Raw genomic sequence first — 25612 nt, forward strand, 5'->3', positions numbered from 1 at the left:
CTCTTTGTATAAGAAGACAAATGTTTTTACAAGGAACTGACTTGACCAACACTTTGCCCTAGATTTCCAGAATTGCCTGATATTTAAGCTGACATAGAAGATATTTGTTCAGGAAGCCCAAGTTAATAATACAAAACTAGATAATTTGGGGATGGATGATGGCTGGCTTCATAATGTGATACATGGAATTCTGCTATAGTTGCGTAGGATTTTCTGCTCTTATCTCCAGGACAGAATTGGGTGAGACAGCACAGCTGTAGCTATGCCACATTGCATGGCAAAACAGATGTTCTGGATGAAATTAAAGCTCAAGATCAGTTGACTTTGAATCCATCAAGTCAGTATGACTTGGATGGGTATAGATTGGAGTCCTTTGAAGAGGAGATTTCTCTGGACTGCACTAAGGCATCTGAAAGGCAAACTAAAAATGGAAGTCTGTATATGTCGGTTAAGCTCATATGAGTCATAACATCTGTTAGTTCCCTTATTTCTCTATTAATTTTCTGTCTGGCAGACCTGTCCAGTGGAATGGGAAAAGATTTTCATCAACCCCACATCAGACAGAGGGCTAATCTCCAATACAAAGAACTCAAGAAATTGGTCATCAAAAAACCCACAAATAATCCAATAAAACATGGGGTTCAGACCGAAACAGGGAACTCTCAACAGAGGAATCTAAAATGGCTGAAAGACACTTAAGAAATGCTAAATATCTTAGTCATCTGAGAAAAGCAAATCAAAACAACTCTGAGACTCTATCTTACAGCTATAAGAGTGGCCACAATCAAAAACACTGATGACAACTTATGCTGGAAATGTTGTGGGTAAATGGAACACACCTGTATTACTGGTGTGAGTGCAAACTGATACAGCCCCTTTGGATATCTATATGGCAATTTTTCAGAATATTAGGAAACAACCTTCCTCAAGACCCAGCAATACCAAGCACTTTTGGGTATATACCCAAAGGACTGTCAATTGTACCACAAGGACATGTGCTCAACTATGTTTTTTGCAGCATTGTTTGTCATATCCAAAACCTGGAAACAACCTAAATGTTCCTTGAGTGAAGAATGGATATAGAAATGTGGTACATTTTCACAATGGAGTACTACACAGCAGAAAAAAATGACATCTCGAAATTTGTCGGCAAATGGATGGATCTATAAAACATCATATTGAGTGAGGTAACACAGACACAGAATGACAATTATTATATTCACTCACTCATAAGTGACTGTTAGACATAAAGCAAAAAGAAAAAAAACCAGGCTAAAATTCACAGTCTCACAGAGAACCTAGACAATGAAGACCCTAAGAGAGACATACCTGGATCTAAATTACATGGGATATTTAAAAGACAAGATCTCCTGAGTAAATTGGGAACATTGGGTACTATGGGAGAGGGTAAGAAGGGGTGTTCAGAGAAAGAAAGGAGAGTAGAGAAAATATAAAGCTCAATAAATACAATAGAAAATTAAGAAATTGAAGATTAGAAACAAAAACAAAATAAAAAGAATTCCTCAATAGTTATACTTAATGGCCAAAGTTGAAAACTGCTCTATATTACAATCTTGCTCTCTCTCAGGAAACATAACATAAATTATTCATTAAATATTGAGAAATCCTAAAAAAAATAAAATAAATAAAACCTTTTTTTTTCATAAAGAAAGTCTAATTCTGAGCAAGAAGCTCAGGGTGAGGTTGTTGGCATCAAGTCCCAGAATTGATCTTGGGGAGCAGATCTTTCTCCCTCCTCCCCACCCCCAGCTTGACCCAGACAGTTCTTCCTATATGAACGTTCCTCTCAGCAGATTTTCCTTCTTTTGTGGGTTGTGGGCAGGTGCTCTGAATAAACAATGGGCATCTATGAGACTGGACTTTATGAGATGAGGCCAGGTGTTCTGACATGCTGGGGAGTCTCTTTTCAGCTGGGCTCTCCTCCTTCTGTTCCCACTTGCTGGTTACAGGCAGTGGTCAGGAAAGGTTAGGTCAGTGCAGAGAAGGGCTTACAGAGGCAGTCTCTGCTCTCCTGGATGTGGCCCTGAACTCTGAGCTCAGTAACTAGCCATCTGTCTTGTTTGCCTATTTAGCTGGGCATCATTTCCTATTTCTCCTGGGTTTTCTGGTCCTGAGAGTCACTCCTGATTTCTGTGTCCTTCAATAGCTGCCTGGTATCTTCTGTCCCCAGATAAATAAGTTGACTGAACAGGAAGTGATCATTCATTAAGCCTGACAGAGCTATTGTGTCCTTTTCCTGACTCTAAGTATCAGCTACCAGGAACTAACTGCACTGTCATTGTCCCACCCTGGGTTGGGTGAGCTGAGTGTGTGTGTGTGTGTGTGTGTGTGTGTGTGTGTGTGTGTGTGTGGTGTAAGTGTAGGGGTTGGGTGGGGTTGAGGGTGATTAGGGTGGGGATGGGAGTTGGGGAGTGGCCTCCAGTACCCAGCTGGCTTTTTTCCTGATCCCTATTGCTTGTCTCTGCTCACTTCCCTGCCATCAGGGAAACACATGACTAGCAAGGGAACTTTCCATTTTTCCTGATCTCAGACTTGGGGATTGTGCTCCATCAGACTTTGTGACTGGCCTCACAAAGGTTTGGACAACACTTCCCTTATCTTCTGGTAAGAGGGAATTATCTGAGCCCATGTCTGAAGCTGCGGAGTGAAAGGGTGGGTAGGATGGATGATCGAGGTTTTGGTAAAGTTACCTAATCTCAGTTTAAAACCAGGACCATGAGACTGAGTGTCCCAGACTGAATTTGAAATAACTGATGACCAGCTGTCCTGCTAGGTGTATAGGTTGAACCCTGGTCTCTGGAAACCACAGTCCTTGGCTGCTAGTTATTAAGGTAGTTCATATGTTCCACCGTCCAACTAAGGGAGGGTGGGGTGGTGTTGTTCCAGACCAGATCTATGTGGTCTAGAGGCCACGTTGACATACCAGATAAACCATGGCTCATTATAATTTCAATATAGAGATAAAAACACTCCATCCAATGCTGAGAAAAATCTGAGCTTGTCACAGCCCTTATAACTCAGCCTGAATGAGGGATTTTCAGAGAGCACACTTGCTCTGGGAAAGAAGGGTCCTTTATAATATAAGCAGACCTGTGCTTGTCATTGGCCATCTAGTGAAATTTCCACTGGGTTTTCCAAACTTCATAGCCATCTGTAATCTGCACCAAGTACAGAAAGAACCTGCAGACCCAGATATGGTAAGACAATAACAGAACTTTTCACAAAATTATATCAAGCAACAACATGGCTGCTTCAAAATATGGCTGAGGGGAAGGTTCTTATTGTAAGCATGAGGGGTAAACAGTAAGAGGCACCTGGAAGAGTCCAGAGCAGGGACATGGAGTAGTAGACTGAACTGAAAGAAGAGGGGAGTGGGGAGAGGAAAGGAGAGGAGAGGAAAAAACAGGAGAGGAGGGGAGGGGATGGGAGGGGGTAAAGGAGGGGAGAGAGGGAGGGGAGGGAAGGGGAAGGGAGGAGAGGGAAGGGAAGGGAAGGGAAGGGAAGAGAAGAGAAGAGAAGAGAAGAGAAGAGAAGAGAAGAGAAGAGAAGAGAAGAGAAGAGAAGAGAAGAGAAGAGGAAAGAACCAAAACAAGAGGTCAAAGGGGCACGTGGATGAAATGGCAGGGTTATAGAGGAAGGAGAAGCTGGGGAAGGGGTCCCCTGAGCTGGAGAGGTTTAGGGACAGGGTTAGCAGAGCTGAGAGGAGCCACAGAAACTGAGTGAGCTTGGAGGTCAGCTTGTGCTTTCCATTGCTAATAGGCATCACAGACAGCCATTTGTTCCTAGTTTCTTTTGGACCTGATAAAAATAGCATTATAATGAGTTGAAAACCAAACTCAGGGGCTCAGAATGATATGTAATGATATTCACTTGGTAAAGTTGTCATCCAGACTTTTTATATCTGATTTTGAAAATCATCCCACATCCTCAGTAAGAGCTAGAAGTCATTTCGGACTAAACAGGGCTAAAAATGTCGTTGATCACTTCCTCATTCCCTATGTACTCATGGAGACAGAGGAACTCGGGCACATTAATTCAACCCTGTACCTCAGTTCTATCCATTGACACCACAGAGGCTGATATTATTATTTCTCTGGGTGCACATGAGGATGATATGGTCCCATCATTCCTTGTGACACCAGCGACAAGGATTATTGCAGCATTGCCTCTTGTTTTCTAAGTTCTCTGCTGAGTTTTGCTTGGTTATGGAAAGAAATAAAAAAAGCTTCTCAAATTATAAAATAACTTGGTCTTAAGAATAGTTTCCAGTTAGTATAAGATATATATTTGGGGCTCAGTAGACTAGCAGAAGAGAGGACAGACTTTGGGGCACAGTGGCGAGTGTGCTGACTCAGGTTTGGGCTCTCTTCCATGTAGCTTGTTCTCTCTGTCTAAACTCCCTTCCCTGTGTCACTGTTCAAGGCTGTCTGTTCTCTCTCTTGCAAGACCTCATTTCTCTGTTCCCTGGGGGTGTGTTAATTGCCATGTGTTAGCTATGCAAGTTCCCTGTTAATCTTCTGGGTCTCTGGTAATTTTCTATGTCCATTATGTTTTGCTGACTGAGCATTCCCAATTTCTCTGGGGAGCAGTACATTTATCAGGCTCCCCGTTGATTCACTTCTGGGAGTCCTTTCTTCCAGACTGACTGGGCTGTCATTATTGTTAACATGGGCAGGGTCACCTGCTTGGCTGCCTCTGTAGGTACAAGTTACCTTGATTATTCCTTATTGCCTCTTTCTTATTTGGATTTTATTCAAATTCTTCTCAGAGTTTCAGTTGGATTCTCTGTATCACAATCTACTTTTTTGTTGTCCCAGGGTATGATGAAAGGGGAGTGAGAGGGATCAAGTGGTGTGAATAAACATGATTTCCAGATTGCTTTTCATGTTATTTTATCATAATATGTTTTCAAGGCTACTCAGCTTAGGTAGGAATTTCTTTTCTTTCCTTCCTTCCTTTCATCCTTCCTTCCTTTCTTCCTTCCTTTCTTTTATTTTTTTGTTTTATTTTTGAGACACTGTCTCTCTGTAGCTTTGGTGCCTGTCTTAGAACCAGCTCTTGTAGATCAGGCTGGTCTCAAATTCAGAGAGGTCCTCCTGTGTCCTGGGATTAAGGGCATGTCCCACCACCACACAGCTAAATGCATATTTCTTAAATTGTAAACTATTTCAGGCTGTAGAAAAAGTCAGAGAGCCACAGCCAAACTGTGTGTGAGCATGTCCCTGTCACATGGGTGGCACCTGCTGTGACTTATAAGGTGAGATAGTAAAATGTGAGTTGGTCATAAAGCGTTGCCTTTCATTTCTCTCCCCGCCTTTTACCCGTTCTCCCTGCTCTGGATCCTCCTCCATCCTTCTTGTATGCGTGTTCTTATCTCTACATGTGAGGCTATATCTCACGTCACTACCATTATGCTTTAGAAATCTGTTGGTATGAAGCTGGCGCTAATTTCTGCATTTTCATCATTGCTGAGTTCTAAATGTTTTGTATTTTTATATTAAACACAGTGATAGGCATTCCTGGTTTGTCTCCTCTTGCACAACTGTGTGATTTCCTATAGATTAAGGATCTACATGTATGAGTGTAATTGAATTCCAGGGCAGTTCTAGATTGGTCTCAATCTGTCCTAGACACTGAAGGATGTATCTTTAGTGGGTAGGGGGTTCATTAATCACACTCCTACCAACCGTATGGTTTAGTGCCTGGTTCCTCACAGCTTTGCAAAGACTTAGACTCCCCTGGACTTTTAAATTTTTATTAATAGAAAAAGTAGTAACTCCATCACATTGCTTTAATATTCTTTTACCAAAGGTGGATGGTGGTGCGCACCATTAATCCCAGCACTCAGGAGTCAGAGGATGGCAGATCTCTGTGAATTCAAGGCCAGCCTGGTCTGCAGAGTGAGTTCTAGGACAGCCAAGGCTACCCAGAGAATCTCTTATCTCAAAAATCCAAAGAAGAGGAAGAAAAATATGCATTTACCTGATTCTAGCATAGTCGATAGTGTTTTCATTAATATGTGGGTATTAGCCTATGATTTGTCTGTCTCTTGTTTATCAGTATGCCATAATTTTCTATTGATTGATTGATACACTTTTGAATGTCTTTGTATTTATCATCTATATTTTCTTGTCTATCATCTATCCACCACCTATTAGTCTTCTATCATCTATGTACTCATCATTTGTCTATTTTCTATTCATAATATATATTGTTTATCATTTAATATCTCTCTGGTATATCTTCCAATCAGTTTGTAATCTATCTTCTATCCATCTCTATCACTTTTATGTAGTCTAGCATGCATGTTTTCATCAATTTATCACTGGTCTTCTATTTATATACTATATAACTTTCATAACTTCTATTGTATATTATTTGGTATACCTATTATCTGTCATCTACCTTTGATTTAAAAATCACATATCATTTCTCTATAACCTACCATATATCTACTTATAATCTATTATCTACACCTCATCTATCTATTTATCTATCTTTCATCTATCAACTATCTATCTATCATCAATCATCTATCTCTGTCTCTTTGTCACTGTGACCAAATACTTGACAAAACAGAAGTAACTTGAGATGGAGAATTGCCCTGAGATCACTAGGGAGAAGATATAGTCCATTACAGCAGGAACAGCATGGACTCAGGACCAGCTCCTGTCTCTGGCAACAGGAAGATGAGGTGATAGTCAAACCACACCAACCAGGCATTATAGAGCTTAGGCAAGAAAAAGACCAGACTAGAGCCTTAAAGGTCTATCCCCAAGAATAAATTAAAAAAAAAAGAAATTCAAACCATAAAAAAAGGTCTATCCCCACCTTATCCAGGTATGCTTCCACAGAAAGGGCCCATTGCCTTGCCAAGACCAGTCTAGAAGTAGAGAACCAATAATTTATTCACACAAGCCATGGATTACATTTCACATTCATATTAAGGAAATCTATTTATCTGCCTACCCCTTGGCATTCGTCTTCTGTGAGGGATCTGTTTGTACCTTCTGTTAACTGTACCGGGGAGGCCTTTCGTTCATCCCAGCTGCCCTGAACTGAAATAACCATATAGAAACTCTATTAATTAAATCACTGCTTGGTCCATTAGTTCTAGCTTCTTATTGGCTTACTCTTACATATTAATTTAACCTATTTCTATTAATCTGTATATTGCCATGTAGCTATGGCTAACTGGGTAAAGTTCCTAGTATCTGTCTCCTGTGGCAACTGCATGGCTTCTCCTTGACTCTGTCTTCCTTCTACCTTGCTATAGGCCAAACCAATTTCTTTATTCATTAACCAGTAAAAGCAGCTCATAGACAGAAGGACCTTCTACCCCATTTCCCCTTTTTTTGTTTAAACAGAAAGTTTTTAACCTTAACATAGCAAAACTACATATATCAAGCAAGAACTACAGTTATAATGTTTATATCTACTTTATCTTTTATCATAATTAAGGAAAACCATAATTATAACTATAAAATCTTCAACTCCATCAAAGACTCCAGCAGGATATAAGGTTACATAAGTAAATAGGAAGTGCATTGTAAGCAACTTCCAAATTCTAGAATTGACAGAGACATCTCACTACCTGGACAGTCACCCAAAGTTCTCAACAATTGGGGTACCCATATTAGCCTACATGCCAATAGTATCTAGCAGACTTTCCCATGAAGCAGGATATTTGAAAACAGGTCTGCCCATATTGGCAGTTTGTTAGTCACTTCTTCTGTATCCTGCAGAATGTCTAGTAGACTCTTTCATGAAGCAGGAACCCAGAGGAATCATCTCATCTTTAGGAAATTTCAGCAGTCATTTCTCTGTGGGTCCTGCATGTCCAGTTGATCAAGCACTCCAAGCAAGAGCAATTTTTTGCCCTAATGGCAAACAAACTCCATGAGGAGCCTCTTCAATGCACATCTTCCTCTTGAAGTAGCTGGTCTCATTGTCTTGGAAAGTCCTGAGTTATTAAACATTTTAAATGCCATATTTTGAAGGTCTCTGAAAGATTTGAAGAATACCTAACTGAAATATATCTCTATATATCTAGAAAACCTAACTAACATGACTATAAGCTTGACTATTATAGATGAATCTCTACTAACCTATATTGCTTAATTATATACTACATTTTTAGATGAGCTGCACAAACATAATATCTTAATCAAGGGCAGAAATACACGTAACAGAATTGACTTTAAATTTGTATCAATAGAGCAAGATCCATATGAGGGCAAGTCTCTATAGCATATCCCCTTTTAAATGTAAGCAAACATTTATAAACAATATTTGGGAATATGTGTGAAGTTCTCTAGACTATTTCCTGATGATTGTTGTGTGAAGTAATTTTGGGGGATTTTCATGGCGACCTTTGATGGGGTCTTAGAACATCAAATCACATTAGCCTGGAATGAATCTATAGGTTCTCATCCTCTGTGGAAACAAAAGCAGAACATCTTTTCCATATACTTACATCCAAATTCTGTATCCTTGATGACTTTATAATATACATGTTGGTTTTGCTTAGCTGTAGGGATAAATCCCACCCCTTGGGGGGCGTGTTCGCCTCTGGCTAATGTCTGCCTATAAATTTGGTGAGCATGCTCCCAGCCGCCACTTCTGCTTTCCTGGTCTCCACTGGAACGGTGGTTCCGTAAGTCTATTTCAACATTAAACTAGGTTCGAATCCTGCCGACTGTGCCAAAGGGGAAGTGATGGGGGAGTGTCATATATCAATCTGTTGATTTCATTGGTTAAGCAATAAAGAAACTGCTAGGCCCATTTGATAGGCCCACCCTTAGGTAGGCGGAGTAAACAGAATGGAAGGCTGGGAGAAAGAAGCTGAGTCAGAGAGTTGCCATGATTCTCCCACTCCAGGCAGACGGAGGTTAAGAGCATTCCTGGTAAGCCAGCTGGTGGGCTACAGCAGATTATTAGAAATGGGCTAGTCCAGGTGCGAGAGCTAGCCTAGAAGAGGCTAGATAGAAATGGGCCAAGCCGTGTTTAAAAGAATACAGTTTCCATGTAATTATTTCGGGGCATAAGCTAGCCAGGCGGCTGGGGTGCCGGGGACGCAGCCCCGCCACTCCTATTACTACACTTAGCAGCTCATACAGTGAAATGTCTCTCTGTACTTATCTCCCTTATAGTCAAAAAATTCAAAAACATACTATACATAATTCAGACTCTGTGTATATTAAATTTTTACATGGCTCATTTATTTTTTAATCTGTCTCTTTAAAGACTTTGTTTTATTTTTTAAAAACCATTTATTTCTTTATATAACTCTCTATACTTTTTTCTTCTCTTTCCCAAGCCTATGTACATTTATTCAACCCTATGATCCATGTATAGGTCTTTTATGTCTGAATCTGTCTTATGGTGTATCTTTAATTCTTTATTGTCCAGGAGCACTTCTTAAAATGCTAGGCACTCTGAAAAACTTGAGCTGTGTCATTACTAGGTTATATAAGGTACTGCCTTGTTTCTCCACCCAGTTCAGCATGGTGGAACCTATCTTGCCTCTGAGAGCCATGCACACTGCCCCACTTCTAGGCACACAGTGGTTCACATTGCCATCAAGCAAGCAACAGCACGTTGCTCATAAACTCACCCAAATGCTTTCAAATGTTCTATCGCTGGACCTCGTCAGAGTTTGTTATGGCAGCACAGCCAGAAATTGAAAACATTTTGAAAACCAGTTTCAAAATGGTGCAGCTTTTTTAACCACTGAATCATGAAAACCTCTCTTAAAGGAGCTATGCTTTAGCAACAGAGCCCACCCAAGAAAATGCCACTACCAAGCTATGCTTAACTCTGTTTTTGTGTGTGTGTGTGTGTGTGTGTGTCTCTATGATTTCTTTTTAAGCTTTCTCAAGTTTTACATGGTTTTAGTCAGCCCCATGTTTGATGAAAATTTGTTATGCAGAGGCTGTTTGTTTGTCCCAGCTGCCCAAAACTGAAATAAGCACACAGAATCTATATTAAATCACTGCTTTGTCCATTAGCTCTAACTTCTTATTGGCTAACTCTTACATATTATTTTAACCAATTTCTATTAATTTTTATGTTGCCATGTGGCTGTGGCTTACCAGATAAAGTTCCCAGCATCTGTCCCTGGTGGCTCTATGGCTCCTCTCTTACCCCATCTTCCTTCTACCTTGATATAGGCCAAGCCAGCTTTTTTATTCATTAACCAACAAAAGCAACACAGACAGAAAGACCTCCCACAGCAGTTCACTTTTTATTTCAGTGCCTTTTTTTAGTGGTTGCATAGGCTTGTTAGAGCCTTTATTTACACTGTGAACACCATTCCCTTAGAGCCTTAATTTTCACTGTGATGTCTGCTATACAGACATCTTAGTCCAGGTGACTTCCAGTTTGTACTAATAGAGCAGGGGACCCTTTGTTCCACCCCGCCCAGCTAGCTTACACTGAAATAACCACACAGAAATTGTATTAATTAAATTACTGCCTGTCCCATTATTTCTAGCCTCTTATTGGCTAACTCTCCCATATTAGTTTAACCCATTTCTGATAATCTGTATATCATCATGAGGTTGTGGCTTACCAGGAAAGATTCTAACCAGTGTCTGTCTCAGGCAGGAGAATTATGGTGTCTGCCTGTCTGTTCTTCTTCCCAGCATTCATTTCTGTCTACTTTGCCTACCCAAGGGCTGTCCTATCAAAAGGCCAAAGCAGTCTCTTTATTCAACCAATGAAAGCAACACAAATAGAGAAGAACCTCCTACACCACCAGTTAACTTTTGGTTTGGTGGTGGTGGTGGTAGTGTGTGTGTTTTCCTACTTTGGGGTTTGTTGGTGTAAGACACCTGTCTTTTGTGGATGCAGCTATCTTCCTTGGGTTGTAGATTCCATCTAGTACTTTCCATAGGGTGGATTTGTGGATAGGTATTGTTTAAATCTGGATTTGTCTTGGAATATCTTGTTTTCTTCATCTATTGAAAGTCTTGTTGGCTATGGTAGTCAGGGACTGCATCCATAGTCTCCTAGTGTCTACAACACAACTGACCAGGACCTTATGGATATCACAGTTTCCATTGAGAATTCGGGTGTTATTCTAATAAGTCTGCCCTTTTGTATTACTTGGACTTTTTCTTTTGCAGCTCTTAATAGTCTTTTTATTGTTGTTTTTATTGAGCTCTTCATTTTTCTCTGCTCCCTTCCCTGCTTCACCTCCCCCCTTCAAACCTCCCCCAAGGTCCCCATGCTCCCAATTTACTCAGGAGATCCTGTCTTTTTCTACTTCCCATGTACATTAGATATATGTAAGTCTCTCTTAGTGTACTCATTATTTAAGGTCTCTAGAATTGTGGTTTGTAGGCTGGTTTTCTTTGCTTTATGTTTAAAAACCACCATGATTAAGTACATGTGATAATTGTCTTTCTTGGTCTGGGTTACCTCACTCAAAATAATGTTTTCTAGTTCCATCCATTTTCTTGCAAAATTCAAGATGTTTTTTTTTTTAGGTGTGTAGTACCCCATTGTGTACCACATTTTCTTATCCATTCTTCAGTTGAAGGGCATTTAGGTTGTTTCCAGGTTCTGGCTATGACAAACAATGCTGCTATAAACATAGTTGAGCACATGTCCTTGTTGCACGATTGAGCATCTTTTGGATATATATCCAAAAGTGGTCTTACTGGGTCTTGAGGAAGGATGTTTCCTAATTTTCTGAGAAATTGCCACACTGACATCTAAAGGGGTGTACCAGGTTGCATTCACACCAGCAATACAGAAGTGTTCCCTTTACCTAACAACCTCTCCAGCATAAGTTGTCATCATTGTTTTTGATCTTGGCCATTCTGATAGGTGTAACATGGAATCTCAGGGTTGTTTTGATTTACATTTATCTGATGATTAAGGATGTTGAGTATTTCCTTAAATGTCTTTCAGCTATTTTAGATTCCTCTGTTGAGAGTTCTCTGTTTAGGTCTCTACTCCATAATTTTTTATAGGATTATTTGTTCTTTTGATGCTTAATTTCTTGAGTTCTTTGTATATTTTGGAGATCAGGCCGCTGTCTGATGTGGGGTTAGTGAAGATCTTTTCCCATTCTATAGGCTGTCATTTTGTTTTGTTGACCATGTCCTTTGCTTTACAGAGCTTTTCAGTTTCAGGAGGTCCTATTTATTAATTGTTTCTCTCAGTGTCATTGCTTCTGGGCTTATATTTAGGAAGTGGTCTCCTGTGCCAATGCGTTCAAGTGTACTTCTCACTTTCTCTTCTATAAGTTTCTAAATGGTGCTGGTATAACCGGATATTAACATGTAGAAGAATGAAAATAGACCCATATCTATCACCACACACAAAACTCAATTTCAAATTGATCAAAGACCTCAACATAAACCCAACCACACTGAACCTTTTTGGTTTACTTTAAGGGATTTGCTGATGCATTCCAATTTTTTGTTTGTCTGTTCCTCCATTTCTTTGAGGAAATTTCTCATTTCCTCTTTCAGAATTTCAAACATTCTCTTGAAGTTATTCTTTCAGGTCATTTTCTTCTGCTTCATCTACATTTGGTTGTTCAGGTCTTACTGCTGTAGGTTCTTTAGGTTTTACTGGTGTTGTGTTGTTCTTTGCAGTGTTGTGTGTTTTCTTACCTTTTCTACTCATCTTTTCCTCTAATAGGTGTAGTTGGGGCTGTCTGAGATTCTGTTGATTAATCTTCTAGGTGCCAGTGAATCCAAATCTCAGATGGTCGTTCCTCATGGTACAGTCAGTACCACAGTTCTAGTTACCCCATTAGTTACTCCATGTTCTTGAAGATAGCTCAGTGCTCCTGTGCTTTGCTGTGCTCCCTTGGAGTTTGCTGTCTCAGGCCTACTTTGACCTAGGTTACTGGCTTTGACCTCTGTCTGTAAATCCCATCTAGATCCCTTCTTGCAGAAGTCCCTGTCTTGGATTTGGTCCTGCAAAGTATCTGGTTCTGGTCTACTGCCTCAGAGTTCCCAGGCTCGGGTGCGCCCAGAACCTTAGAGGACCTGGCTCAGGCTTATTCCCTCAGATGTCTGAGACTCACGCTTGGACCTGCAAAGGTTCCAAGTTCCTACCTATTCCCTTTGATATCTCAGACCAATGCCAGGACCCACAGAGGTCCTGGCTCAGGCTTACTCCCTCTGAGGTCCCAGACTCATGCCTGGCTCCCCAGAGATTTCTGTTTCCTGCCTATTCCCTCAGAGATCCCAGATTCATGCCCAGACTGGCAGATGTCCTGGCTCAGGCCTAGTTCCTGGGAGGTCCTAGACTTACACCAAGACCCACAGTGGCCCTGGCTTAGGTCTACTCCCTTGAAGTCCAAGATTTATGTCCACACCCTCAGTGGTCTCTGGCTCTGGCTCAATCAGCAGTTACTCCCCTGTACCTGTTCTGGTGGAGATCACAGTCTCTGGACCAGGTTACTAGCTCAAACCTGGTCTGCCAGTGTCCCAGTACTGGATTGACTCCCAGGACTAGATTGGCTCCTGGCTTCTGCTCCTGCAGAGTTTGCTTCCTCCAATAGTCTTTCTTTATTCTGTAGGTTTAGTGTTTTGATTATTATTGCAAGGGGATGTTTTTCTCTGGACCAGTTCATTTGGTTTTCTGTAAACTTCTTGTGCCTTATACTCATGTCCTTCTTTAGGTTTGGAAATTTTTCTTTTGTGATTTTGTTGAATATATTTTCTGTCCCTTTGAGCTGGAGTTTTTCTCCTTCTCCTATTGCTGTTATTCTTAGGTTTGGTCTTTTGATGATGTCCCAGATTTCCTGGATTCTTTGTGTTAAGGATCTGTTGGATTTAACATTTTATCTGACTGATTGCAGTAATAAGGGGTGGTGGGGCTGCGTCCCTGGCACCCCAGCCACCTGGCTAGCTTATGCCCCGAAATAACAACACACAAACTGTATTCATTTAAACACTGCTTGGCCCTTTAGCTCTAGCCCTTACTGGCTAATTCTGATATCCCGATCAACCCATCTCTAATAATCTGTGGGCACCAGTCTTACCGGGGAGATTCTAGCCTATGTCCATCCTGGGTCAGAGCTTCATGGCGTGTGTCTGCCGGGGAGCGGGGCATGGCGTCTCTCTCAGGCGTCTGCTCCCGAGAGGAGAGCTCTGGAGTCTGAGCTCACTTCCTCTTCCTCCCAGCGTTCTGTTCTGTTTACTCCTCCCACCTATCTTCTAAGCTATGAGCCCAAGCAGTTTGTTTATTACTTAGCCAATGAAACCAACAGATTGATATATGACACTCCCACATCAACAGATGAATGTTTTTCCTCTATTGTATCTTCAACTTCTTAGATTCTCTCTTTCTTCTCTTGAAATCTGTTGTTTATGCTTGAGTCTGTAGTTTCTGTTAATTTACACAGATTTTCCATTTCCAAAACTCCTTCAGATTGTGTTTTCTTTTTTGACTCTATTTCAATTTTTAAATCTTATACTGTTTGAGCTATTTGCTTCACCCATTTAATTTTTTTCTTGGCTTTCTTTAAGGTATTTACTGATTTCTTTCAATGTTTTGATCGTCTTTCCTCCATTTCTTTTAAGGGAATTTTCATTTCCTCTTAGTTGTTGGCATTACATGGCAGAACACATGTGCCAACATAGGGCTTTTAAATTCGGGTCTGGGGATCAAACTCGGGTCTCAAACTTGCCTAGTCAGTGGTTTACCAGATGAGCTGTCACCCTGGGAAATATTCTTGATAGATTAGGGAAGAATAGACCTGGTTGTTTCTATGGTCATTTCTGACTCAAAGCAGGTAGTTGTAACTTTTGGTGGGGCAATTAAGTGAACAGCAAAATAGAACACAGACTTTCAGTGGATTGAGCATTGATCCACTATGGGATGATAACTCTACAGAAAGGAACCTCAACTCTGTCATATGGGCCTGAAGTCTTCTCAGACTCCCCACCATGCTTTCCTGTGGCACCAGTAACTCTAATAATAAACTGCTCATCCAAAAGGACAGTTTGCCTCAGTGTTTCCCTTGGTCCCTGAGAGGTTTTCAATACAATGAGTAGATAGCCTTAGCTTCTCATCAAAACACCTGTTTGCCCTAGTCAACCTGGGGTAAACTGAGTTGTATGACACCATTGTTCTGTGCCTCTGTGTAGGAAAAGAGAGCTGCTTGTTGGTTCCTGGCTGTTTAGCCTTGAAATAATCACACAAAACTGTATCAATTAAATCACTGCTTGGCCCATTAGCTGTAGCTTCTTATTGACTAATTCTTACATATTAATTTAACCTATCTCCATTAATCTGTGTATCGCCATGTGGCTGTGGTTTACTGGCTAAAGTTCTGGATTCTCTCTTCTGCAGGGTTACATGGCTTCTCTCTGATTTTGCCCTTCTTTCTCCTAGCATTCAGATTAGTTTTCCCCATCTATCTCTAAATTCTGCCCTATCAACAGGCCACGGCACTTTCTTTATCCATTAGTATTTCTGTAATCCCACATCACCTCTGGCTATTCCCTGTGTTCTGCACTCATTCTTTCTGTCCTCTTCTGTACCTCTTTCTGGGTCCAGTGCCTCCTCCACATGCTTCCAAAAGACTCATTTGTCACCTCCACAGCATAAGCTGCCTTGGAGGCCTTGAATCTGTCACTTCTCTGTGCTGCAATAAAACACTATGACCAAAAGCACCTAATTAGGAAATTAACTTTGGTTCCTGGTTCCAGAGGCTTAGTCTGTAATGGTAGGGGAGAGATGGCATCACAGGGCCAGAGCTGGAAGTTGAGAGATCATATCTCAGTTGCTCACAGGAATCAGAGAGCAAGAACTGGATGTGGGGCAAAGCTATATACCCACAAAGCTCACTACCATCCTTCTTCCAGCAGTTGGGAACCATGTATTCAAATACCCAAGCCTATGTGTGGTATTTCTCACTCAAAGCCATCCAGGCCTCACTGACATGGTTCTCAGAAGATATAGAGCTCCCTGCTTGTGCTGATCAGGAACCACTGGTAAAATGAGTTGACAGGATGTGCTCATATGCCAGGAAATTTATTATGTAGCAATGACAGTCAGTTACAGAGATTGCAAAGTGCTCAAATCTGCAGTAAAGAAGCCAGGGTCTTGGGAGAACTGCTGGCTTAACTCTGAGTCTGAGGGTTGAGAACTCAGAGAAACAATGGTGTAAATTCCAATTCAAAAGCCAGCAAATGTAACTGCAAAAGGAAGGTGTTTCACCAGAATACAGATTATGACAGTCATCTCAATGAAGCAATCCTTTTGACTAGACCAGTCCTCAGCTGAGTACAGGAGACTCACCTCCATGAGTAAGATCCACCCATTCAAATGCTATTTTAATTCCCAAACACTGTCTCAGACACATTCCAAATAATATTTAACCAAGTGTCTGAGAGTACCACATGGCCAGTCAAAATGACATAAATTAGTCAACACATTGCAAGAGCTGTGTGGGCAACTCTGTCTGGCCCTCACCCAATGGGAAAAGAGCTAGATTCCAGCTAGGAACTTGGAGCTGATAGCCCCATTTGGGTCTGAGCATTGCCAAAGATTTTGTTATGCCCTGCCGTTCCATGACTGCTTGGGGAGCTATGAAGGATGCCTGCCTCATCTCACTCTTGGAGACGCTTTTCCTCAGCATGTGGTTTCCACAGTTTATATTATTTTGGTGAAGGGCTTTAATTTTTAAGAAGAGAATAATGTGTGACCTGAGGCTTGCCTTCCTGGCAAATTAATGAACTGCCTTTCTCTGAGAAGAGCTGGCTCACTATTGCCTGGTAATACTGGAATGGAATTCACTAGGGGAACCATTGCCCTTCTCTGGTTTCAAACTGTGCATGACCCATGAGTTCATTCCTTGTGCATCACCCTTAGTCACTACTTGCTTTGTCCTCTCTGCTACACTCAGCAGAATGGATCTTTTTAGATCCGACAGGTTAAAGATTAAGTGTTCTAAGGTGTAGATGGAAGCTTCTGTCCCACCAGCAGCTCCCAAGTAATCATACCAAGGCTTACATTAATTAGAAATGCTTGACCAATAACTTGGGCTTTTTACTAGGTAACTCTTACATTTGAATTAACCCATATGTTGTGTGAGGGAGAGAGGGCCTGCTTTTGGTCCCGGCCGCCCTGCTAGCTTACACCTGAAATAATCACACAGAAATTATATTAATTAAACCACTGCCTGGCCCATTATCTCTAGCTTCTTATTGGCTAATTCTTACATCTTAATTTAACCCGTTCCTGATAATCTGTATATTGCCACATAACTGTGGCTTACCTGCAAGATTCTAACCAGAGTCTGTCCCAGGCAGGAGATCCATGGCGTTCTCAGTCTGCCCTTTGTGCAAGCTTTCAGTTCTGTCTACTCTGCCTACCTAAGTGCTGCCTTATCAAAAGTCCAAGGCAGTTTTTTTTATTCAACCAATGAAAGCAACACAAAGACAGAAGTCTACAATACCCATATTTCTTATCTGTTTTGCCACATGGCTTGATACCTTTTCTCAGTATAGCACACCCATTTTGCTTCAGTCTGCATCTCCTGGCAACTCCTGACTCTGCCCTTCTTCCTCCCAGCATCCTCTTAGTCTGGCTGTCCTGCCTATACCTTCTGTTTAGCTATCAGCTGGTTAGCTTTTTATTAACAATGAGAGCAGTACATGTTTACAGTGTACAGAGATTGTTCCCCAGCCCCAAGCTCAGTCACTCATTTATACCACAGTGCCCACATTTGGTTGACTCTACATATTGTGACCAACTGTTCCTGCTTACCAGAACCTTGGTACTGCAATCTGGTGGTACATTGTGCCCTTCCAGAAAAATGCTGTCCTAATAAGTTTCCTGATGGTTACAGTGTCTATCTAACTCTACTGTCTGAGAGGGAGGTGCCCCTTTCACCTCAAGGCACAAAAACCTACTTTGTATATGGAAACACAGATGGTGTCACTTTGGACACAGTTTCTTGGTAATTCTATTATAGACAGGAAAAATGTTCCATGCTTTATTGGAATAGGAAATCCAGTGAGTGTTGGCATTTGGTATGGCTTCTACTTTGATCATGGGCTGCTATTCAGTGTTTATGTAGAGGGTTATGCGGTGGAGGAAGGGAGTTCCATAACTGAGAATTTTAACCTCTGTAATGTCTCCTTTTGGGACTAAGGCAGACTCTTTACTGTAAGCACCTATAAAATATAATCAAGAGCATATTAAATACTTTCAACACACAATGTCAGAGAATATACTTTTCCATTCCAAAGGGGAGAAAGAAAGCATAGTAAAGAAATATTGGATAAAAGCAATATGGAGACTAAACACGGCAAAGTCCAAATCCTGTAGCTCCATACCTAGTGTCATTGGGCTTAGCTGGCCCTTCCCCTCCAGTTTTGCTCCCTGCACCACACATCCCTCTCATGCTCCATTTCTCTGTGCAGTTCTCCTTGGCAAACACCCATGGATCTGGCAAGTCTCCATGCAACCCAGGCTTCAGTTTCACAGTTTCATGCAATGAACTCTCAGGGCTTCTAGCTCTTGCAGGGTTTTTCTTACCATATACTACTGCCTATCCTCCTTAGCCTTCCTTAACCACAGAGGAAGACTCTACTATTCTTCATTTCAGAACCCTGTGGGTGACAGTTCCAAGTCTGGATGCCTCCTTGAATTCTGTTCGCAGGATCTTTCCTTTGTTGTTGCTCTTTAGAAACAGAAAATTACTTAACCCTTCCCTCCTACAAGATGGAAGATTAGCTGAGTGGGGTCTTTCCCTGAGGACACCCTCCCTGTATTCTAGTTTGGACCAGGCCTTTTATTAATTTCCTTATCTCTTTCAGCATTTTGGGTTCCAACATTAAATTTCTCTAGTGCTGTTTTTTTCCTCAAACATTTTATATTAATTTTTGTTCTACCTGCTCATTTTTATTGTATGTTTGCATAAGGGTATCACTAGTAACCACATGAGAAAGTCAGTATTAGCCTGTCTTAAAATTGCTATGCCAGTTAAATTTTGGGGGGTTTCTATTGCTGTGAAGAGACACATACCTCCAACAAGGTCACACCTCCTAACAGTGCCACTCCTTATATGCTTATGGGGGCAAATTATATTCAAACTACTAAAATTGCCTGGCACGAGTGAGAAGGAAACACCAAACATGCAACAAACACGCTTAGAAATTTATTAGAGGGGCATGCACAGGCCTGTGGAATTGGTGTGCAGAGAGAGAAAGATGGCACATCTATCTTTTTAAAAGCTGCCTAGTACAAAGAACAGGGATTGGCATGACTACGTCATATGCAGATGATGCAGACGATGGGCTCATGCATGCATACAAGTGCTTAGCTGAGTCAGTGGATGTAAACACACATGCGGGCACATGGGTCACATTGGGAGGGCCCTTTAACATTCAGGCACTTTTGCCTGAGGGTTTCTGTGCATATGCATGGCTCTAGAACTTGGAAGTAAGCCTTATTTGTCATTGAATAATTATAACTACCACAGAACTTAACCCCTTACTCTTCAATTTATCTCAGTCATATTCATTTTTTAAATGCACACCAACTCTTTTTTTTAACTTTGTTTTATGTAGATTGATGTGAGGATGTCACATCTTCTGGAACAGAACTACAAACAATTGTGAAGTGCTATGTAAGTGCTGGGAACTGAACCCAGGTTTTCTGGAAGAACAACCAGTGCTCTGAACCACAGAGCCATCTCTCTATCCCTCAGACAGGTTCTTAATACAAGGGCAGGAAGCAGCCCATTCTTTGTCAAAATATCACAAAAATGGTCTCTATCCCCATTACTAATATTGTTGCTCTCTGAGACCTCTTGAGGTGACCCCCATGGTCCACAGCACTACTGCCACACTCCTACTAAGATGGCCCATTAAGCTCAGCACTCAGTGTTCCACCATTTTCCTCTTCCAAAGCCCCACTGTCTTTTACATTCCTCCAAAACAAAACAAGGTCAGGCCTGTCAAGCTCTAGCCCACTCCCTGGTACCAACTTCCATGTTAATTACTTTTCCCTTACTGCGATGAAACACCATGAGCAAAGGATCTCATAAAAGCATACAGTTTTTCTTATAGTGTCAGAGGGTTAGTGTCCATGATGACAGCAAAGACATGAATGGCAGGAACAGCTTAGAGGAAGCCACAGCCATGAGGAAGAAAGAGACCACAGTGGCAATGGCATGGTTTTTGGAAACCTCAAAGCCTACATCCAGTGACACACCTCCTCCACTAAGGCCACACCCCCAATCCTTCCCAGAGGCTTCCACCCACTGATGACAAAGTCATCAATCATATAGACCCATGGAGGCCATTCTCCCAACCACCACAGGTACTATCTTCGTCTGTGAGACCTCAGAGGATTCTTTGATGTTTGTTTGTTATTTTCTGCAGGTGAATCATTTGATTGACTTTGTGCCTCAGTTGCACCCATTTTAGAAGTCACAAAACTGAGTCCATGAATGCAGCTCACACACTTACTTAAGGTCACACAGGGAGAGGGAAAAGCATGAAGTAAAAAGAAAACAACTTGAACACTATTATTTTCTCTCCTAGCTATTCCTGGGAGACACAAACTTCATTTCTGTTAGACAAATAAGTCCATAATATTGTCTTGGAAAGTATGGTGAAACATTGGTCACTGCCTGCTCTTCACAAGGAATTAATTCCATCATGGTTTCTACCCTGTAGATTAGCATTCCAGATAGAACTAAGTTCTTGCTCAGCAAAAATGACTGTCTTTCATTCTCAGTGTTACAACACTAACACAAAAGATCTCAAACTCACCACATTCCAGGTTCCTTGAATTTCAAGGTAATTGTGCAAATCAGAAAACCAGAGGTGCTTTTGTTTTCATTACTTTTCTCATTGCTATGACCAAATACCTAAAGAGAAATGGCTTACGGGGAGGGGGATTTACTTTGGATCCTGACTTGAGGTATTCTCCTTTGTGGCATGAACACATACACACCATTGGGAGCAGTTTGTAGCCATGGTAGCTGGGTGTGAGATTATTGCTCATATCTTGTGATCAGAAGGCAGAGAGAGTACATGAAGTGGATGGTGCCATAAACTCAACTCATCCCTCAGAACTTACTTCTTGTAGTTTGGCCCCATCTCATAAAGCATTCTACAATCTTTTCCAACAGCACCATCAGCAGCAGACCAAGAGTCCAGACACATGAGTTGTCAGGAACTCAAAGTGTTAAGGGTTGCTTTTTGAACATTCCCAATTAGAGCAGTCTCTCACCATTTCTCAGGGATCAGCATCAACAAAAATATCTTTTTATAGAGTAGAGGCCATAGGGATTTAAAAATATAGTAAAGAGTATGAAGATGCGAATGGAAATAATAAACCAGAGAAACAAATACTATAGTATCAGGAAAGAATTCCAATGAGGAATGAAATTTGCCCCTCATTTACATGCCAGTTGCTTTAAATACCCCTGACCCTAAATGATAGGAGCAAACAAAAACTACATTAACATGATACAAAGAAATGTACCTACTTATTTGAAGGTTGTGGTCTACATCCCTAGTTAAATGTTCTGTTGCCAGAACAAAACAAGTCACTCTTACACTCTAGACCAAAACACTCTGTAGGCAAACCACTCCCTAGGTAGAACCCAAAGTTATCTCCATATAGGAACTGGACCCTTATCAGTGATTCCTATGTAAATTACCCCTGTGCACAGTAAACTTAGGCATTTGGCATGTGGCTTTCATGTATCAAAGATGACCCATATCTCTCTCTGTCTCTCTCTCTCTGTCTCTCTCTGTCTCTCTGTCTGTCGGTCTGTCTCTCTGTCTCTTGTGTGTGTGCATGTCTCTGTATGTGTGTGTGTGTGTGTGTTCGTGTTTTTGTCTATCTCTGTCTCTGTGTATGCTTTCAAAGCTCCAGGCCTGGTTTCCAAGAATGGCAGAATAATTCTTGTGGTGGCACAAGCACTACAGGACGATTTTGGGTTTTTACAGTTATCCATTGCTCTACCCACTCCTTTGAGAGACATGGCAGTTTGTCTTTGTTCTTTCAGATGGACTTCATGAAGATGAGGCTGGTTTGTGCTTTCATGCTGATGATGGGCACTCTTTGCTTCTACTTCAGCATGGAGCCTTTTGAGGAACTGCCATTAGTTCTCAAGAAAGGTCACAAGAATTTCCTCCAGCTTCCAGATATAGACTGTAAGCAGAAGCCACCTTTCCTTGTGCTGCTGGTAACTTCATCCCACAAGCAGCTGGTGGCTCGCATGGCCATCCGCAAGACATGGGGTAGAGAAACAGAGGTGCAGGGAAGGCATGTGAAGACCCTCTTCCTTCTGGGGGCCTCAGATAGCCCTGATGAGATGAATGCCACAGCTCAGGAGGGCAAGCAGCACCATGACATCATACAGAAGGATTTCAAGGACGTCTATTACAACTTGACCCTGAAGACAATGATGGGCATGGAATGGGTCCACCACTATTGTCCTCAGGCAGCTTTTGTGATGAAGACAGACTCAGATGTGTTTGTGAATGTTGGCTATCTGACTGAACTGCTGCTGAAGAAAAACAAAACCTCCAGGTTCTTCACAGGCTACATAAAGTCCAATGAACTTCCCATCAGACAAAAGTCCAGCAAGTGGTTTGTGAGTAAATTTGAATATCCCTGGGACAGGTACCCACCTTTTTGTTTTGGAACAGGTTATGTCTTTTCTAGTGATGTGGCCAGACAAGTATACGATGTCTCAGATAGAGTTCCATTCCTGAAGCTGGAGGATGTGTTTGTTGGGCTCTGCTTGGCCATACTAAAGATCCAGCCTGAGGAACTCCACACCGAACAGACCTTTTTCCCGGGTGGCTTAAGCTTCTCTGTGTGTCACTTTCAGAAAATTGTGACCTGCCACTACGTGACGCCCCAGGACTTACTCACTTACTGGCAGGCACTAGAGAACTCTCAGGAACAGGATTGTTCTTCTGTCTGAGGGGAACCTCTGGTGCAAACTTCCAATAACCTTTGGTGATACTTTGGGAATGTCTGAGATGGCCTTGCTGGGAACTGTCATGGGAACAGAGAGAAGAAGGAGTAAGGCAAAGAGTGCCCTGCATATACTAGAGTGGATGTACACACAAACAGAGTTAAGACTTGTTTCCACTTAGCACCCTCAGAAATAACAGATCTCGACTTTCAGGCCTTTGCACTATGTTCTCAATGTTTGAGATATGCCTTCATCTGCCCATTTCAGGGCTTGGTACATATATGAAGCCATGGATGTAATCATTCCCATTTTACAGGTTAGGAACCAGCAGTCATGGCCACTTACTTATCCAAAGATTCCCATGAAGGTTTAAGTCACAAAAACAAACCCATACCAGTTTGGAGTTATGATTAATAAAAGGGTTATTTATTAAATGGGAAAAAATTTAACAGATCACTGTCCCAGACAACAGCCCTCTGCGTGATCAGAAACAAAGTTTAATAGCTGGAAGCTGGAAGCAAGAGAGAGAGTGCATGGCTACAGCTGCTTTTTAAAGCAAAAGAGACCATGCCCAAGTGGGCTGGTATCTTAAAGGCTATTGGCTGAAGGAGCAGAAGGAGCTCCTGCAGCACCTCCTTCTTTTGTTAAAGTAAGAGAGTTCCAAACCCAGTACAAAACAATATAAACTAGGAAAAGATATCAAGTATAAGATTAGAATTACAATCAGCATAAACAATATTAAGCAAGGAACATATGCTAAATGTTTTAATAAACATTCTATCCTAAGGAGTCTAAGTCTTGTATAGGAAATGGCTTGGCTAGATCATAAGACGATGGTAACTATGTGTAGTAATATGAGCGGTGGGGCTGCATCCCCAGCACCCCGGCTGCCTGCTAGCTTATGCCCCAAAATAACAACACACAAACTTTATTTATTTAAACACTGCTTGGCCCATCTAATCTTCAACCCTATCGAAGGTCTAAGAATGGAGATCATATTACTTGAGCAGGAAGGATGTACAATCAAGTAGGTTCCAGAGCAAGCAATATATGACAGAGATAATTAGCTACCTGAGCAATCACCCAAAAATCTTATTTTGCAATGTTGAAAAAAACCAACTTTGGCTGTGGCCTAGCATAATTGACAGACCATTTTCAGAGGCAGGGATTTTTTCAAAACTGTCTTTTCCTGTCTTGGCCAGATTTGACAGTCCTGCATATCCATTTCTGGATATCATGTAACTTGTCAGTGGTTGAGGCATTGTCAGTCAGTTCCTTGCCCAAAGGACAGTTTTGCCAAGAAGAAAACAAGCTCCAAGTGGAGTGTCTTTGGTGCTCAGCATTCTCTTGGAATAGATTGGTGCTGTCAGGAGCAATCATGTCTCATGTCAAGAGAACCCTAAGTTATTTAAATGCCATATTCTACAGATCCTTGAAGTAGTTGAAGATTACCTATCTAGACAGAATACAGTCTCTATATTTAGGATATTAAATCTTATCTGTGGTTTAATTAGCTGGATTATGTGCAATAACAGTTACCTGTAAGTAGGTGTCACAAGCCACATACAAAACTAACCCAGAGGGGCATAATGGTGTACGTGAACTCACATAAATAAAATCTGAAATCTGATTTTATTGTGAAATGCTGTAAGATAATCACAGATTGTGTGCTCTGCAGATGTCTCTAGAGCAGTAGAATAGGCAAATGCAAACATATCATTAGAAAGCTTCAGAACATTGTCTGCTATGTTCAGCTAGTCCGGTTTTATCCCATGCTTTTTCAGACCCTGGCCAGCTGGCCTTGGTGAGTTCCCAATAGAACATCCCCATTGTCTCAGTGTGTGGGTGCACCCCTCATGGTCCTGAGTTCCTTGCTCGTGCTCCCTCTCCTTCTGCTCCTGATTTGGACCTTGAGATTTCTGTCCGGTGCTCCAATGTGGGTCTCTGTCTCTGTCCCCTTTCATCGCCTGATGAAGGTTAATAAGGTGGGCGGTCCTTGGGCTTCCCACAGGTCAGGGAACCCTGATTGCTCTTCGAGCTGATGAGGAAGGGGGACTTGATCAGGGGAGAGGGAGGGAAATGGGAGGCGGTGGTGGGGAGGAGGCAGAAATCCTTAATAAATAAATAAATTTAAAAAAAGAAAAAAAAGAGAAAGCTTCACGGTGGTGGCGCACGCCTTTAATCCCAGCACTTGGGAGGCAGAGGCAGGCGGATCTCTGTGAGTTCAAGACCAGCCTGGTCTACAGAGCTAGTTCCAGGACAGGTTCCAAAGCCACAGAGAAACCCTGTCTCGAAAAACCAAAAAAAAAAAAAAAGAATAGCTGACTCAAACCAGGGAAGCCACATCTCACCCAGATTTCTGCAGTGTGCCCTGGCAGGAGGCAAACTGTAGGGTGTATGGGGACTTCAAGCTAGTCCGAGTAGTGTAAAGAGAAAATACAAAGAATTGTGGCAAGAAAAGCCACTGCATGAGGTTCTATATTGAACTGCTGGCTCCACACATGGGCTATGGCTGAGGGAAGGCTTGTGCCAAGCCAAGTTTGTAGCAGGCAGCCAAGCTGGGGAGGTTCCAAAACCAAATGTTGGGCTCCAGATGAAGGCATAAGTCACAAAACAATCCCACACCAGTTTGGAGTTATGATTAATAAAAAGGTAATTTAT

General features: G+C 41.7%; 1 protein-coding gene across 1 annotated transcript; it reads left to right on the plus strand.

Moving 5' to 3' along the window:
• Positions 1–2505: 2505 nt before the first annotated feature.
• Positions 2506–23094, plus strand: LOC121462016 (beta-1,3-galactosyltransferase 5-like). The gene is made up of 2 exons (XM_041673424.1): positions 2506–2625; positions 22031–23094. The coding sequence occupies exon 2, from the start codon at positions 22031–22033 to the stop codon at positions 22955–22957; it is 927 nt and encodes a 308-aa protein (XP_041529358.1). The 5' UTR covers positions 2506–2625; the 3' UTR covers positions 22958–23094.
• The last annotated feature ends 2518 nt before the right edge of the window (positions 23095–25612 follow it).

This window comes from Microtus oregoni, unplaced genomic scaffold (genome assembly GCF_018167655.1).
Source record: "Microtus oregoni isolate MIOR12 unplaced genomic scaffold, Mior012 000023F_ref0000262, whole genome shotgun sequence".
In the NCBI taxonomy this organism is placed as follows: domain Eukaryota; kingdom Metazoa; phylum Chordata; class Mammalia; order Rodentia; family Cricetidae; genus Microtus; species Microtus oregoni.